This window comes from Gorilla gorilla, chromosome 11, assembly GCF_029281585.2.
Source record: "Gorilla gorilla gorilla isolate KB3781 chromosome 11, NHGRI_mGorGor1-v2.1_pri, whole genome shotgun sequence".
Classification (NCBI taxonomy): domain Eukaryota; kingdom Metazoa; phylum Chordata; class Mammalia; order Primates; family Hominidae; genus Gorilla; species Gorilla gorilla.
Window position 1 is genome coordinate 67195172 of NC_073235.2, and position 16502 is coordinate 67211673.

At 35.1% G+C, this 16502-nt stretch overlaps 1 protein-coding gene across 17 annotated transcripts in view; it reads right to left on the reverse strand.

Moving 5' to 3' along the window:
* The window catches only part of COBLL1 (cordon-bleu WH2 repeat protein like 1), a 193572-nt gene that overhangs the window by 70400 nt on the left and 106670 nt on the right, over window positions 1-16502 (reverse strand). For all 17 annotated transcript variants that reach the window (XM_055380234.2, XM_063694944.1, XM_055380236.2 and 14 more), the window contains 4 exons: window positions 11271-11472; window positions 9322-9550; window positions 3799-3896; window positions 3449-3685 (listed from right to left, as the gene is read on the reverse strand). In XM_055380234.2, the coding sequence (XP_055236209.1) occupies window positions 3449-3685; window positions 3799-3896; window positions 9322-9550; window positions 11271-11472 (766 nt within the window). The remainder of the gene's footprint in view (window positions 1-3448; window positions 3686-3798; window positions 3897-9321; window positions 9551-11270; window positions 11473-16502) is intronic.

Genomic DNA, 16502 nt, shown 5'->3' on the forward strand with positions numbered 1-16502 from the left:
TTTACTGTATTCCTCTTTTTATCTTTAGAATAACATATAAAACCTATACATAATGCAAATTAAGAGAAAATAAAAAGGGACAAGAGGGACAAATTCAGAGAAGGTAAAGATTATTCTGCGCTGGAATCTTCAGAAAACTCTCCATGAATCTGATAAAAGAACGGACATCCTTTGGATGGGTAAGTAGAAATGAAGAAGATGGAAGTGGGGCCATTCCATTCTGAAAAGATACAGAACACAGGATTTTTGCATCAGCAACAATAAGTCAAATCTTCTGGTTAGAGATAGAAGTATCCTATCCTATCAATGATGAGGCATTAAAAAGTTTAAAAGTAAAATTGTGATCATTCTGTAGAGGATCTTGAATGCCCAGAAAAATGACAACAAGCTACGCAAAATTTCTGAACTGAGAAGTGATAATTAAGAAATACAAATGCGGCAGCTTGCCACGTTGAGAATTTCAAAGACACATTAAGTACTGGTTTTCTCTTTATACTCTGTCCTGGATTTCTCTACAAAAGATGTCAGCAGAGGGAATAAAAGACATCATGAAGGGAGACTGAATGAAGGATTTGTCTCTAATTAGATGTAAAAAGAAAAAAAAATCAAAGATGAACTTGAGCTTTTCAGTCTGGTGAAAAACAATGATTCAGATCTTAAATACGTCTTCCAGGTAGTGATGAGTCAATAGCAACTGTGAATTCAAATTGCAACTGGAAGAATACCGAGACTGGAATTATGAAGTTGATGTACAGTTTCCTAGGGCTGCCCTAACAAATTACCGTGACTAGGTGGCTAAAAACAACAGAAATGTATTCTTCCACAGTTCTGAAATACAGAAATCTGAAATCAAGGTGTTGGCGGAGTCATGCTCCCTTTGAAGGCATTAGGGAGAACCCTCCCTTGCCTCTTCCAGCTTCCACTGACTCCTGCTAATGGTTCGCTGTGGCAGCATAATGCCAATTTCTGCCTGTCTTCACACGACCTTCTCTGTGTCTCTCTGCCTGTGTGTCTCCTCTTCTTATAAGGATACCTGCCACTGGATTTGAGCCCACCTCAAATCCAATATGATTTCATTTCTAGATCCTTAAGTACATCTGCAAAAATTCTATTTCTAAATAAGGTCAGAATCACAGGTTTTGGAAGGGTTAGAGCTCAGACATACCTTTTGCAAGGAACATATTCAAACCACTACAGTTGAGAACCATCAGCCCACAAACTCAAAAAAGAAGAGATGTCTTCTCTGAATAAGTGCAGAAATATAGACCAAGACCATGGATTTAGTGCCTCCAAATTTAGAAAATGAATAAAAGAAACAGTGGCAAGAAAAAAAAATAGAAGAGGGCTGAGATATAAGAAGAGGCTCAAGACCAAGGAAGAAAAAGACAAATCAAGACCAAGGGGGTAATTAACCACATCAAATATATCAAGAAGTTAGTTGCAGAGATGCCCAGGAAGGTATGAATTTTTGTGTGCACTACAGCTTTATCACTAAGAATTTTTGCAATGAATAAATAAAAAATGGTTCTTCAGCTTCTCTAGGGAAAAACAAATAAGTCTGGGTCCTACTGAACAATACATCAAAGAACTATCCAGATGTCCAGATCAAAAGAAAAAATAATTAGAAAACTGTATAAAGATGTGTAGTTTGCCAAAGGCAACATACTAAAAAAAAAAGATTACTTAACACAGGGGCAGCAACTGGTCACAGAGCAGAGGGAGAGAATCAAAAGAAATAGCTTTCAGTGAGGTCACTGGTGGCACAGCCCAGAATTTTAAGAAACAGACTATTAGAAAGACATCATAGACCTCTTGGGGAGCCAAGTACAAAGGAAGTTTACTGAAATAGATTGGATGAGGACAGCTGGAATAAAGATTTGTGAGCATGGGCTAAAGTATATTTCTATATATATTAATATATGCAAAAAGGTAGCTACTCAAGAGTATAATTTACACTCTTCTATGATACAACAACCCTAAAAATGCTACTTCTTATTGTGAATAAATTTAAAAGGGCTACAAGCACAAAATAAAGTCTTTGGGACCCTGACTTGACCCCTGCTTACCATGCTTAATTTCAATCTCTGTTTCTTGCTCATGTCCAGGCAAGCCATAGTGTTCACATTCCTGCGTCTCTGAACAGGGTTCCTTGGCCTAATGCACTCCCACACATATTTTAAGAGTGAACTCAAGAATCATCTCTCCGTGAAGATTCTCCCAACTCTCAAGCAGTTACCCTGCAAATTCTTTGTCAGTATGTGACTCTATCACTTGACAAAAACATTATCCTCCTGATTTGTGAGATTAGATGAGATTTTATACCACAAATACTAAATTAGACAAGAAAGTCTTCATAGAAATAAGAAACTTAATAGATAATTTTCCAAGTACTGAGGTTAAGCATTTTCAAAATTCATTTCTATCTCTTTGAGTTGCACGTATGATAGCCTATAAACTATATTTTAAAACTATGGTTAATTTTTTTTAAGTCAAGGAAGCATAGAAATGTGTACCAGGTGCTTGGGAAGAGTTAATTTACTTTAGCATTGCATTTACTAAGCCCCCAAGGGGGAAACAAAATCTTTCAACTAGATACAAGAAAACTTCTCAGTGTCTCAACTATCTCCAAATAAAATCTGCTCTCAAAGTTACTTAAATCATTCTTTCTGATTACCAGCAACAATATATACAGTCTCATCTTCAATCATATATACCTAAAAATTCATTTATTTTTCACATGGATAAAGCAAGGAATATGCAGATTGTTTAGTCATGAAAAGTAGTTTGCAAATGGATCTCCACAAAATGGCAAACTCAGGGAAAATTTGAGATTAAAGGTGAGTAATAATAAGAAACTTTGAGAAAAAGGTACACATAGAACTGTGCTTTGAAGATACGGGTGCATAAAGGTAACTGTGATATATTCTATATAAAAAGGCTCATTTTCTTTTTTCACTGTGGAGTATCTATGTACTCGGTAGATACCAGGCTATTCCCTGGAGAATCTGAGTCAGGTCAAGAAAATATGTGTGGTTAGAAACCCATGAACACAACTCAAAGACTGTGTTACTGTATAAAAAAGAACTATTCAAAAATAAAGACTGTATTTCCATTCCTATTACATGCACCTAGCAAGAGCCCCTAGTTAGGCCTTAGTAAACCAAGACTTTAGGTTTTCAGATTTTTTTTTGCTTGAATATGAAAGTTACTTAAAATGGACATTTATCCTTTACTGCATCACAGACCTGTACGTACATAGAAGATCTATTCCTAGTACCAATCTTAGAATGAGCTATTCATCTTATTACATATTAGTAACTGTTACTAATTACCAACTCTTATAGGACTACTTCTTACTAGTCTACCTAGAAAAGATGTTAGGTAAGAGGAAAAATAAATGGTACGCTGCCTCATCCAAAAAAACAAAATAGAAAACAAAACTACGCACCTTATCTGTCTCATCCACGCTCATGGATTTCACTATACAAGAAGCAGGCCTCTCCTGGATGTGTGCAAGGTCTTGGGGTACACTCTGAGATGCTGGCATCGGGGGCAGTGGAGCCCGCCTCTTCTTGGGTGCATCCGACGGCAGGGTGTTGGAAATATATGGTTTGGAAATGGTATTGGACCTTGTAAAAGTCGGGCGGTGCTTATTTACTAGAGGGGTTGCAGGGGCACTTGCAGTCTAGTAAAGAATGACAAAGACAAAATCTAGTAATTTCAAGATATTAGTAAAAAGCATTAGTAATTCAAAATAATTGAAGAATCTTACAAAATGCAATGTAAGAAAATACTTACTTGGTCCCGCTTTTTCTTACTGCGTTGAAAAAAACTGAAAAACCCTTTATTTTCTTTCTCCTTCATAATATCTAGGTTTTGTGATATTTGGCAGGACTCTAAAATAGAAGAAAAGCATCTTACTTTTGTATGTGAGGTTGACTGTTCACTTCCAAGATTTCTTTCTCTTACTGCCCCTTTGCAAACTTATCTAATGCTAAAAGCTACTAATTATAGTCTACAAACAAGCACCTTAAATCTTATTAAGTTCTCAAAGCAACAAGCAAATATTGTTCCTATTTCACAGCAGAGGAAACTGAAGCTTCAAAAACTAAGATACATAATCAAGGCCAACACTCAGGAAATGACAGAGCTACGACACAAACTCAATTTTTTTGACTCAGAGTCTGTGTTCTGCTTTTGAAGTATAGAAGCAAAATAGAAAGGACACTTCAAATTACACAAGATATGAAATCGCTACCACACAGTTTGTTCCTTTATTTTGATTATACTTTTGTCTCACAGCTAAACAACTATGAAATATCTTATTCTACAAAATGTGAGTCATTATAATTGCTCAGTACTTTGTTAAATGTTTCATAAAAGTTATTTCTTTAATAGGGTGGGTCTCAACTGGGACCAATTTTGTCCCCCAGAGGACATTTGACAAAGTCTGGGGACAATTTGATTGCCACCATTGGCAATGGGGTTAGGAGACTGTGCTGTCTGCATTTACTGGGTAGAGGCCAGTGAGGATTCCAAACAGTACATTGCAAAAGACAGTCCATAATGACAGAATTATCTTGTCTCAAATGTTAATAGTGGTGAAAATTAGGAAGCCCTACTTTAGTTAGAAGGGCAAATGTCAAACCTCAAGGTTGTATACATAATATTTACATAAAATTTTCCAAAACACATCTCCTAATATCAACTGAAGGGCCTACAAACAATGACACAGCCAGTAGTGCTGAGCCTCCCTGGCCCAAATTGGCTATAAATTCAATTTCCCATTAAAAGAAACCATGATTACTTGAGAATGGTTGATTCTCTGTTGGTATCAAAGAATCTACAAGATAAGCTTGGGACATCTAGCCATACTAGAAAGAATGCTATCAAAGTCTACCAGGTTGTGTTAAAAGGACTCAGGAACCAACTTGAGACGGTTTCTACTGGTAAAAATAAGGATAATTTGGACATCATAAAAGTAACCCAATAAACTGAAACATGTCACATGTGTTTAATTTCATACGTTCATAATGATACTAAAAAAAAAAACCTCTTTGTTCAGCTTTGTGTTATGCTAGAGAACCAGTCCATTATTTTAAAAACTGATGAAAGGAAATCATCCAACTTTTATTATACCTTTTTCTTTTATTTATTTATTTATTGAGACAGTCTTTTTTTGAATCTCACTCTGTCGCCCAGGCTGGAGTGCAGTGGCGTGATCTTGGCTCACTGCAACCTCTGAGTCCTCGGTTCAAGCGATTCTCCTGCCTCAGCCTCCCAAGTAGCTGGGACTACAGGCATGCGCCCCCATGCCTGGCTAATGTTTGTATTTTTGGTAGAGACAGGGTTTCGCCATATTGGCCAGGCTGGTCTCGAACTCCTGGCCTCAGGTGATCCACCCGCCTTGGCCTCCCAAAGTGCTGGGATTACAGGCATGAGCCACCGCATCCAGCCTATTCTACCTTTTTCTGATTGAATTCGACCTATGTAGCAGTCATATAGCTGACACGGAGAACCTTGCTTTTTCAGTAATATTGATTGCAATAGACTTTCACCATTTTTCAACTCTTAATTAACTAAGATGTAGACAAAGATCATTGATGGCTAACATCAGAAAAAAATAACTCGTTGTTACATGTTTGCTGATAGAAGTACACAGCAACACTTGTGAAGTATTCTTGCCAAAAAATCTCTCGCCAAAATCTGATCAACCCTCTAGATTTAACCATCAATTTACAGGAAATAGAGGGGAAATTTACATTGAAATAAAATTTCAATGACATTGGCAATAAGTTAAACATTAAGTGACACCACAGGAGGCAAACAGTAAAAATCTGAACACGGGAAGCTATAAAACAAATGACCTAGTTTCTTCAATAAATGAGTAGCGAATTTTTCTAAAAGGTTGGAAAAACAATGAGTGGTGATCTGTAAAATTAAAAAAATATTTCTTCTACTAAGCAACATATGGATTTTATGGTAAATCACAATATAATCTCAATAACATTTGACATAAAATATTGTGTATTAAAATGTGTGAGACATAACTAAAGCTAAACTAATAGATAAATATATAGTCTTAAACGCTTTTATTTAAAATACCTGTCTAAAAAAACCAAAATAAATTATGGCAAAATAGGGACTACTTCAGGAAAGGAAAGCTAGTTAACACCAAATAAATATAATAATACAATATGCCTCAATAACATATGAAAGGAAAACTATTTTACAAAGTGAGACTTTTAAATCTGATGATTCAAATATTAAATAAGCAGCATACATTCTGCACAATGAGTTTGACAATGCTAGCAACTAATAATAACGAACACGTAGATAGCACTTTATGGTTAAAGTTTTTTTGCATGCCTAATATGTTTCTTAGAATGACCTTGTGAGGGAAGTATCAAAAGTTATCACTCTGAGCCCTTGTTCTCATTGGAAGATGCTAGCATTTACCCTGCAGTGTATATATATATATATATATATATGATGAAAGCGGTGGTATTACTCCATTATGCTCTCAGGAACTATAAGTGAACAGAGAGTTTTAGTAACTTGCATAAAGACAAACAGGCATTAAACAGTAGAACTAAAACTGGTATCCATTTAAAGATTATTTATATTTGTATTATTTTTAGATTTGCCACTATTTCAATTTAAGATGGAATACACCGCTTATCGCATATGGATACACAATTAAATTTACTCAGAACAGTAGATGAAAAATTCATATGGTTGTGCAATACAATAAATATAACCAGAATATTTTTTATTTTTTATTTATTTTTTTGAAACGGTCTCACTCTGTCACCCAGTCTGGAGTGCACTGGCAGGGTCATGGCTCACCACAGCCCTGACCTCCCTGGGCTTAGGTGATCCTCCCACCTCAGCCTTCTGAGTAGCTGGGACTACAGGCATGTGCCACCACACCCGGCTAATTTTTGTATTTTTTGTGGAGATGGGATTTTGCCATGTTGCCCAGGCTGGTTGCAAATTCCTAGGCTCAAGCACTCTTCCCACCTTGACCTCCCAAAGTGTTGGAATGATAGGCGTGAGCCACCGTGCCTGGCCCATATGGTTATTTTTGGTGAAGAAATTTTCAGGTACATGGTCACCCTCCACACTAGTTAGCCCTTAAGTTTACACTTAAAGCTCTACATCAGGGATCACAGCAAGTCAGGTTAAACAGTAAGACAAGCAAAGGCTTCAGCTTACTTAGAAAAGCAACTCAAATACTGTAGTTTCCTGTTTCTAGAAGGCAGGCTAAAAATAATTGCATGGTAAGTTCTAAGTTTTCAAAATAGTATCAGAAAAAATAAGGAGGCAAGGGTAGTGACAGCATTTGGATTGACCTTGTAGATTCTGATACTGTAAACTTTCTTAATTTTAATATTTCACTCTCGTAAGATTTGTCCACAACATTTCATATTCTGAATAAACCACATCCTTCCATTACTGGAAGGGATATTAGAAATCAGTGCATTCGACAACCTCAAAATGAGGCCAGAAAGTTTATGGAATTTGCTTAGGATTATGCAGATAGAGAGTGGCAAAATTAGGAGTAAAAGTCAAGTACAAGTAATAAAATGTTGTTGCTAGAAAGAACCACAGAGACCACTATTTCTAATCTCCTATTATTATAGAAGTAGAAGGTGAGATTTCAATAACACATAATATATGCAGTTTGTTACGGCTTGTTTTTTTAGTAGGCTGGTAATTATTAGGGTAATCAATTATTTGAGACTTTTTCTTAATGGGTGAAAAAAGACTTCCACAGTTTATTATTGGGCAATTTTTAATACAGTTTTTCTCTATGAAAGGAATGTATGCCCATTATATAATTCTGTATTATAAAGAAAATAAATAATAAAAAAAATCACATACCATAACCCTACCACCCAAAGGTAACCACTATTGAAATTTTTTATGTATTTCCTTTCAGCAATTTCATATAAAAGCATTTATTCACCTATTGTGTTAAACACACTTATATGGTATAAAAGCTAATTTCAACATAAGCATTTTCCGTCTTATTACAAAATATTCACAAACAATGACTGCAAAATTTCATATGATTAATATAACACCATTATTCTGAATTACTGTTCAGTGAAATAATCTGAAATGCTTCCTTGGTACTACCAAGCTATTAGCATTTGTACCCAGTAAAGATCCTAGTAAATTATTTTTCCTTGTATGAGAGTAAAGAATATGTTTTCCCACACTGTTAGAATAATTTTTAAACATTTGTTGAAATTATTATAATTAAATTCAGAAATCAAGGGGAAGGAACCTATACATTTTTTTAAGGAAATAAAACCCAAATATTTTCTAGGTTAAAATCTCATACAGAATGAACACGTTAGTGATGTTAAGAAAGGGTAAAATTAGAAGCTTAATTTCAATATATCCAATTTCATGTTATAATTTGTTTCTACTGATTCATACATCTTACCTTGTAAAGATGACTTACTGAAGACAGTAACAGAAGTGGCTACAGAAGGAGGGGTATAAAAGAGGGTAAATTGACTGTGAAGATGATGTTTGTTCAAGTATAAAACATCACTGAGTTGAAAAAGTAGTCTATGGATTACATAAAGCCACCACCTCAGGATAAATTTTGAAGTCTCTATGCAAAGAGTATGTAAATAATTGTCAGCTTCACTAAACTCTATTTCTCTTAGTGAAACAGATTCATGTTGAATAAATGTTTGCATTTGTCTACTAGACATCATACAAACCAGCATTATCTAAGATCTCCAAATTTTAATACATCGTTTCTATAGATTAAAACTGAGAGCTATTTCAAAAATTTTTTGAATTAGACTGATACATTTCATAAGCCAACTTATTTTGGTGTTGACCTTAGGAAAAATTTGGCAAGAAACTTCCAAACTTGAATGATAATTAAGACTCAGACAAAATCATAGTGAGTCCACAGTAATTCACACTTGATTTGAATAACAATGACTTTATATGTAAATTTTTATTTTCTGTTTAAGCCTCAAAGCCATGAAGAATTAAGTTAAATCCTACCAAAAAAAAAAAAATCAAAGAAAAAATATAAATTGTGGATGATGGCTAAAAAGACAAGTTTTAATTCCAATTTCAATAACTGAAATTAAGTGGTTATATTAAACTTGATTTATTTTTATTAACATTTTGTTTTCTTATTCCTAATGCCAAGTAATTACTTTTATCTATAGGACCCATTAACTGCCATTATGAACTTGAGAACACCTTCATACAAACACATTGCACAAACATATACAAATATACACATCCCACTAAATAAATAAAATAAAAGTCTTAACTTACCTCTGTTGACATCCATCGCATATAATTCTCTTAGTCCCAGGTCATTAAGAGATTTTGTCAAGTCGAGAGGCTCCTGCGATTGATAATCTTTCAACAATAGTGTATGCAACGGATCAAACTCACATTTGCTACATATAATAGGGGCAAGCTCTTGAAGCGATGCATGTGGACTCACTCTCACTATGGTCTTCTGTGTTTTCTTAAAATTAATCACTACTCTCACAGTTTTCTGAAACACAGATTAAAGCCATAGTTGTACCATAATTCACTGAAACAAACATTCTACAATAATGTCTAGAATAATGAGATAACCTACAGTTACATATTCAAACAATAAACAGTACTTTCCTATTTGGTGTGAAATTCTCTTTTTGATTAATGTTACTTCCTAAATCCAAAGCAAGTTCTTAGAAGCAAACACATTAGTTTATTTATTAAATAATCCAACCATTCTATAGTAAGATTTTAATTAAATTTGACACTAAAAAACTAGCCTCATATCTAGTACTACTCATGTTTTCACTTTGTTCCTTAAAATATTTACTTTAAAATTAGCAAATATACATAGTACAAAATTATGTATATTTTATCCTACCCTTTGAGGAACATTTATCTTTCAAATAATTTCTCTATTGCCTCAATAAAAAGGGGTATTTGGTTAAGTCACTAAAATTTTTGTTTCTATTTGAAACATTATAAATGAGATAATCCATATGAAAACTTAGCAGACTTTCTGGCACATAGTCATTTATCAATAAGAGAACATTAGCTATTGTGATTAACTTTTGTTGTTACTATTACTACTTTGGCTAATTTTAATGTTTTAGTAAAGAATATTTAAATCTCTTCATTAGATATCTAGTACTAATAATTTAAAATTACTAGGAAGATTTTAAGCATCTCATCATTTTATGTAATTGAATTAAATCCTGTATGGAACTTAGCAACATGAGACCATACTAAGTGAAATGTACATTTTGCAGGTCCTTAAAGACCTTTATTCACAAAACTAAGACCCTTTGTATAATCCCACGCTATAGCATAAATATAACTATTTCCATCTAGAAAAATAGCAGGGATATGTAATAAACACCTAGACAGAAACAAATACTTAGACAGAAGGCAGTCCAATATCCCAATATATATTAATAATATTAAATCATATATTGTAGAAAGCAAGTATGTTTTATTATTTTCAAAAACTCAACTTCTTTGAAAAAAGCTTCACAACAATATGAAGAAAATGCAAGAATATGTATATTTAAGTCACATGTATCAATTTAATATACAAACTTTTATATATATTATAAAATGAAAATGGTTGATGTTCATAATGAGAGTATTTCTTGAAACCCATAAAATTCTACCCTATTGCTTATAGCAATAGAACAATTTTAATAAGAACTGATATTAGAATGATTGTGGTTAAACATTTTTGCATGAAATTTGTACATTAAAGAAAATGCAGTTAATGTGTGGCACACATTAATAGTTTAGATGTTAATAAATTCAAACACAATGAAGAACTCGAAAACAAAACAAACACACACATACAAATAGATGTTAGTAAGTTACAACTGCTGCTTACCAAGTACACAGAAGCCAAAAAATTACTTTAAGAAATTATTAGATAAATTTTCATGAAAAGATTCTAAAACCTTCCTTTACATATACTTTTTAAAAGAGTAGCTTAAAATACAAATCATTCATAATTGTTACATTCTTATGCAATCATACTGATCATTTTAGAGCGCTTAAATCTAAAGTACTGCCCAAATTCTATTTAATCCAGGGATCAATAGCCAACTGAATCCTAAACAAAGTGCCTAGAAAAACATAATACTCACATTCACATCAAATTTAACCAGGAAAGTCCATTTTTATTTCACTTACAATGAGCTGCTGATAATGACTGAATAAGACATCAAAATATATAATGGAATTCTTACCTCTGGTATTATAGGTGTAGGTTTTTTCTTATCCAACATTTTTGGCTTTAAAATTACCTTCTCTACCTCCAACATTCCTATTGGTGTGTTTGGCTTAAATTTAATGTGGTTCTGTTCAGCTGACAACAGATCGATTGTGTAACTTGATGGATTTAAGTGATACTGTGCACAAAGGAATATCAACAAGTCCATCATAGGTTTACTGTAAGACAAGAGTATTTCATTACCTGTTATTGTTTTGAGGATTTTCTTAGAATGCTTGTCTTCAATAGATAAACAAGGCTACAAGATAGTTTTTGGAAAAGCAGCTTAAATATTGAACTACAGGCCAAGCTACAGGCCAAGGCAGGAGGACTGCTTGAGCCCAGGAGTTGGAGACCAGCCTGGGCAACATGGCAAGACCCTGTATCTACAAAAAAATAAAAAAAAAAAACAATAGCCTGCTGTGGTGGGTGTGTGCCTGTAGTCCCACCTACTCAGGAGGTGGAGGCCAGAGAACAACACGAGCCCTGGAAGTTGAGGTTGCAGTGAGCTGAGATCGCGCCACTGCACTCCAGCCTGGGCAACAGAGCAAGACCCGGTCATAAAAATAATAACAATAAAAACAACAACAACAACAACAAAAATAATCTACAAAAAAATTGAACTACAAGACATTTAAACAGACAAAATTGTAATAGTTAAAAAGTCCTGGGATAGTCAAGAGAGCATAGATCCTAGGGTCAGTTCAACAACTACTTTTATGTTTTTACCAAATTGTTTCCAAATTATAAATTTCAGGAGGAGGAGTCCTTTCTTTACCCAAGAGCAGTCCTTCACAACACATTATTTGTAATACAACATTGGCAGTCTTTAGCTTATGAATTGGTTACAAAGTTCTCATAAGAATGAAGCATTTGGAACCACCACCACCACTTTTTGGCTTTAGAAAACAGACTGTAAATATCTGCATAGGAAGTCCACAAAATCCTAAAAGGTGTAGTACAAATTCTTTAATCATCCAAAGGTTATGAATATTCTCTAGGCACTGGAATCACACTACAAGTATTATAGTATATCTGTTCTCATAGATCTAACACTCTACTGGATGAACTAAACCAAGTGTCAGCAAACCACAATGTGCAGGTCAAAATGGGCCCACAGTCTGTTTTTGTAAATAAAGTTGTATTAGGAAAATAGCCATGCCCGTTTGTTTATATAACATCTCAGGCTGCTTTTGTGTTAGTTACAACAGCAGAATGGAGTAGGGTGACCACACCTACTATATAGGCATAGCCCACAAAGCCTACTATTTTTACTTCCTGGCCCATGATAGAAAACGTTTATCAGCTCTTGTGCTGGAACATAAAATTGAAATAAAGTAAATGCATGAGATAATTTCAAATAATGAATGAATGTTTAATACTATTGGTAATACAGGACTTATTTCTATAGAAACTTTCATACCCAACTTGGAATTCAGGGATACTTACCAATTTTTTGCTTCCCTTTCCATAGATTCTCATTGTTGACACAGACTTATATTTTCATTCATATCATTGACAGAACAACATAGTCTCTGAGTCTTTCTTAATACTGTCATCCCTTAAGGAAAGCACACTAAAAAATCTTTGGTATCATGTGCTTTCCCCAAATGTCAGGTGATCCTAAACTGTTAGTTCACACTTAAGAATAAGGCACTAAACCGCAGTGTGTACATCGTATTTTTATGGATGGAGGCATAGGTTCATGGGATTCACTTTAGGGTAATCGGGTAGCCAGCCATCTGCATCCCACCTCGAAAGGGAAATGCACATATTAGTAAAAAGTTATTCTCCAATTTCTTGACTAGAGATATAAACCTGGTTACTGGCTTTTGGGAACTTGACAGGGAAATGGGGCTAGAAATCCCACCATTCAGTATGCTACTTTTATTTTAGTGCACCTGTTTTCATATGGCACGTCACCCCTAGTAAGCTCCCAGGCCTGCAGCCTCTCTGATGCAGTTCTTCCAGACAAGGAGTCTCCTGCAGAGGTGGGGAAGGATTCACTGTCGGACACTGTGTGGTCTTGAAGTCAAACAACACGTTACATAGGTTTCAGATCATCCCGTGTTCAGCCCCCATCTCTACTTTCTGTGGTCGCTGCCTACTCCTAGGCCTGTCCAATCTTTATGGGATAAGGAGTATGTTTCTCAATGGTCCCTCACACCTCCCTTCTCCCCCACATACAAGCAGCACCCTATTACTTGTATATATATAAAGAAAAATAAATAAATCAAAGGTTCTAAGTCCCTCAATTTAAAAAAAATTCTCAGGAATACATTTCAATTCTCAAAATACATTTCCTGTGTCTTTATTAGATGGTTGCATAATATTTAAGAGTTTTACATCCTTCTTTTGAGCCACAGGCTATGCCCATAAATGTATCTATATTGCCCATGTTTTGGCTTTAAACAGGACATTTTAAATTTCATCCAGAGAGAGACTAGCAAAATGGTCTTGTGGAAGTTGATTTTTTGGTAATATGGTACTCTACAAGAGCAATTGGATGGCACATACCAATTCTAGACTTGGAAATAGTACTTTCTTTGATAGTAAATAAAGTTAAGAAGGATTAGGTAATGTCTAGTTAAATACTATTATAAATGCAGTTTAGCTGGAAGAGAAGAGAACTTTCATTGCCAACTGAAGGGGTAGCTGTCTGCTGTTGTCTATGAGTAAATGATGATACATGCAGACTGTATTTCTTTCTCTCTATATATAAATGTGTCAAGTAATAAATGTAAAAACATTGAAGCTCATTCTTCCAACATCTTTTACTTCTTAAATATACAGTTTCTTTGAATCTTTGCCAGAAATACATAAGTTAACAAGACAAATGGCCGGGTGCGGTGGCTCACGCCTGTAATCCCAGCACTTTGGGAGGCTGAGGCAGGCGGATCATGAGGTCAGGAGATCAAGGCCATCCTGGCTAACGTGGTGAAACCTCATCTCTACTAAAAATACAAAAAATTAGCCAGGCATGGTGGCAGGTGTCTGTAGTCCCAGCTACTTGGGAGGCTGAGGCAGGAGAATAGCGTGAACCTGGGAAGCGGAGCTTGCAGTGAGCCGAGATCACGCCACTGCACTCCAGCCTGGGTAACAGAGAAAGACTCTGTCTCAAAAAACAAAACAAAACAAAACACAAAACAAAAAATTATTAAAGTTTTGTTTGGTTTTTATCCCTATTTTTGTGCCATAATTTTCATTGTTTATGTATAAACATATAAACATTTAAAATACATTTTTGATTTTTTTAAAAAGAACAATTTGATTCCTTGTGTAGAAACATTGGTATTTCTATCTGTGATAAATTAATTTTCTAATCTAATAAATAGTGTGGGTAATTGGTTAAGAATATTAACATAATGGCCTATTCCCTCAGTCATTTTATTTACCTAGAAACTTTACACACCATATCAGATTTCATGAGAAAAAAGTTGCCGACTATATCACGACCTTTGCACTCAACACTGCCTACATGTTTTCTACTAAAAATGCCTCTTTGAGAAGCAACTGAAAACCACAGAACTTCTTTATGAGTTTATTCTCTCATTTTATAATTCTAGGTCCAATTCTTTATTCAATAATTTCAGAAGCCAAATTTGTCTTGAAAATATTCCTATTGCCAGACAGATAAATGCAGCAATCCAGAAAGTTCTGCAATAGACATAACTACATATGTGAATTTAATACTGCATATGAATTGTTTCTGGGGAAACAACTGAATTTTCAATAAGTGGTACTGGGAAAACTGACTATCGGATGAAAAAGAAAAGTTGTGTATCTAACCTGATTCCTTACACCAAAGTAAGCTCCATGTGGATCTTTCTGTGGTTTGTGTTTTACAGTAATATGCCCAATGGAATTTCCTGCACTGATGAAAATGTTCTATATCTGCACTAACACAGTGGTTACTGGGATAGTGGACTCCCAAACCAAATTTTTTATTCAAATTAATTTAAATTCAATATAAGTAGACACATTTGGTGAATGGCTGCCATACTGGATAGAGTAATTCCAACACACTGATTCTCAAGGTGTGATACATAGACCAGCAGCATCAGTATCTGCTGGGAACTTGTTAGAAATGCGAATTGTCAAGCCCCAGCCCAGATCATTAATCAGAAACTCTGGGAATGAGGAAGAGCAATCTGTGCTTTGACAGGCACTCCAACCTATTCTGATCATACTGTAGTTTATGAAGTTTATGAAACTGATCTAGAGAGAAGAGAAAAAAGAAACGAGTAAAATATATAAAATATCAGATGGTGTTACATGCTCTTGACAAAAAAAAAAAAAAATAAGGAAAGAAGTTAGGAATGTCCTAATTGAAAAATGACACCAGAATTGAGACCTTGAAGGGACTGGGATATCTGCAGAAAGATAGCTTTGACAAGTACAAAAACCCTGAGGCAGGAATGTGCTCTAAGTGTTTAAAGAAAAACAGAAACTAGTTGGCTAGTGAAAACAATAGGCATGAAATCAGGGTGATAATCTTGTAGTGTTTAAAGGCCTTTCAAGTGAAGACTTGAGATTTTACTGAGTGAGACAGAAAGCCTCCAAAGAGTTCTGAGGAGTGATGTGATCTACTCTACTTCTTAAAAGGATTACATTCTGGTTTTTGTATTCAAAATAGACTGGGGGAGCAGCTACAAGGTTATTGTGAAAATTTAGGTGGGAGATGGTGGTGGCCTGGACTACTCAGATCCTAGATACATTTTGTAGGGAGCTGATAGGATTGAAGCTAATGCAGAAAGCAGACAGAGACAGAAAGAGGAGCTAGCCAGTGGAAAGAGGGCAGGATTGGAGGGACAAAGTGGCAGTGTTGCTGAAAGTACCCAACAGGAGACCTAAAATGCAAATTTCAATGGTTTGCTATGTGATGTGCTTACTGTAACTCTACAAGCCATCACTAAGGTTCTGGTAGCCTTGGGAGGTGTCAAAGGATGAAATTTCAAAAGCAGAAACTGAAAAATATGAATCCAGAGGTGGTAAGGCATAAAGTCAGAGCCAGAGGTGACCCCAAGAACATAAAACTCTTGGGAGTTTACAATAAGATTATAAAGGGCATTGAACCTTCCACAGGAAGTGGAACAGGGGTTCAGGCCAGCCTTACTTAGATCTTAAGCAGCAGAGTGCCCTCAAGAAGTTATCTGGGTTCTGTGTGTACATAGATGTGAGCTCCCCTCTAGCAGGACCACATCTTAGT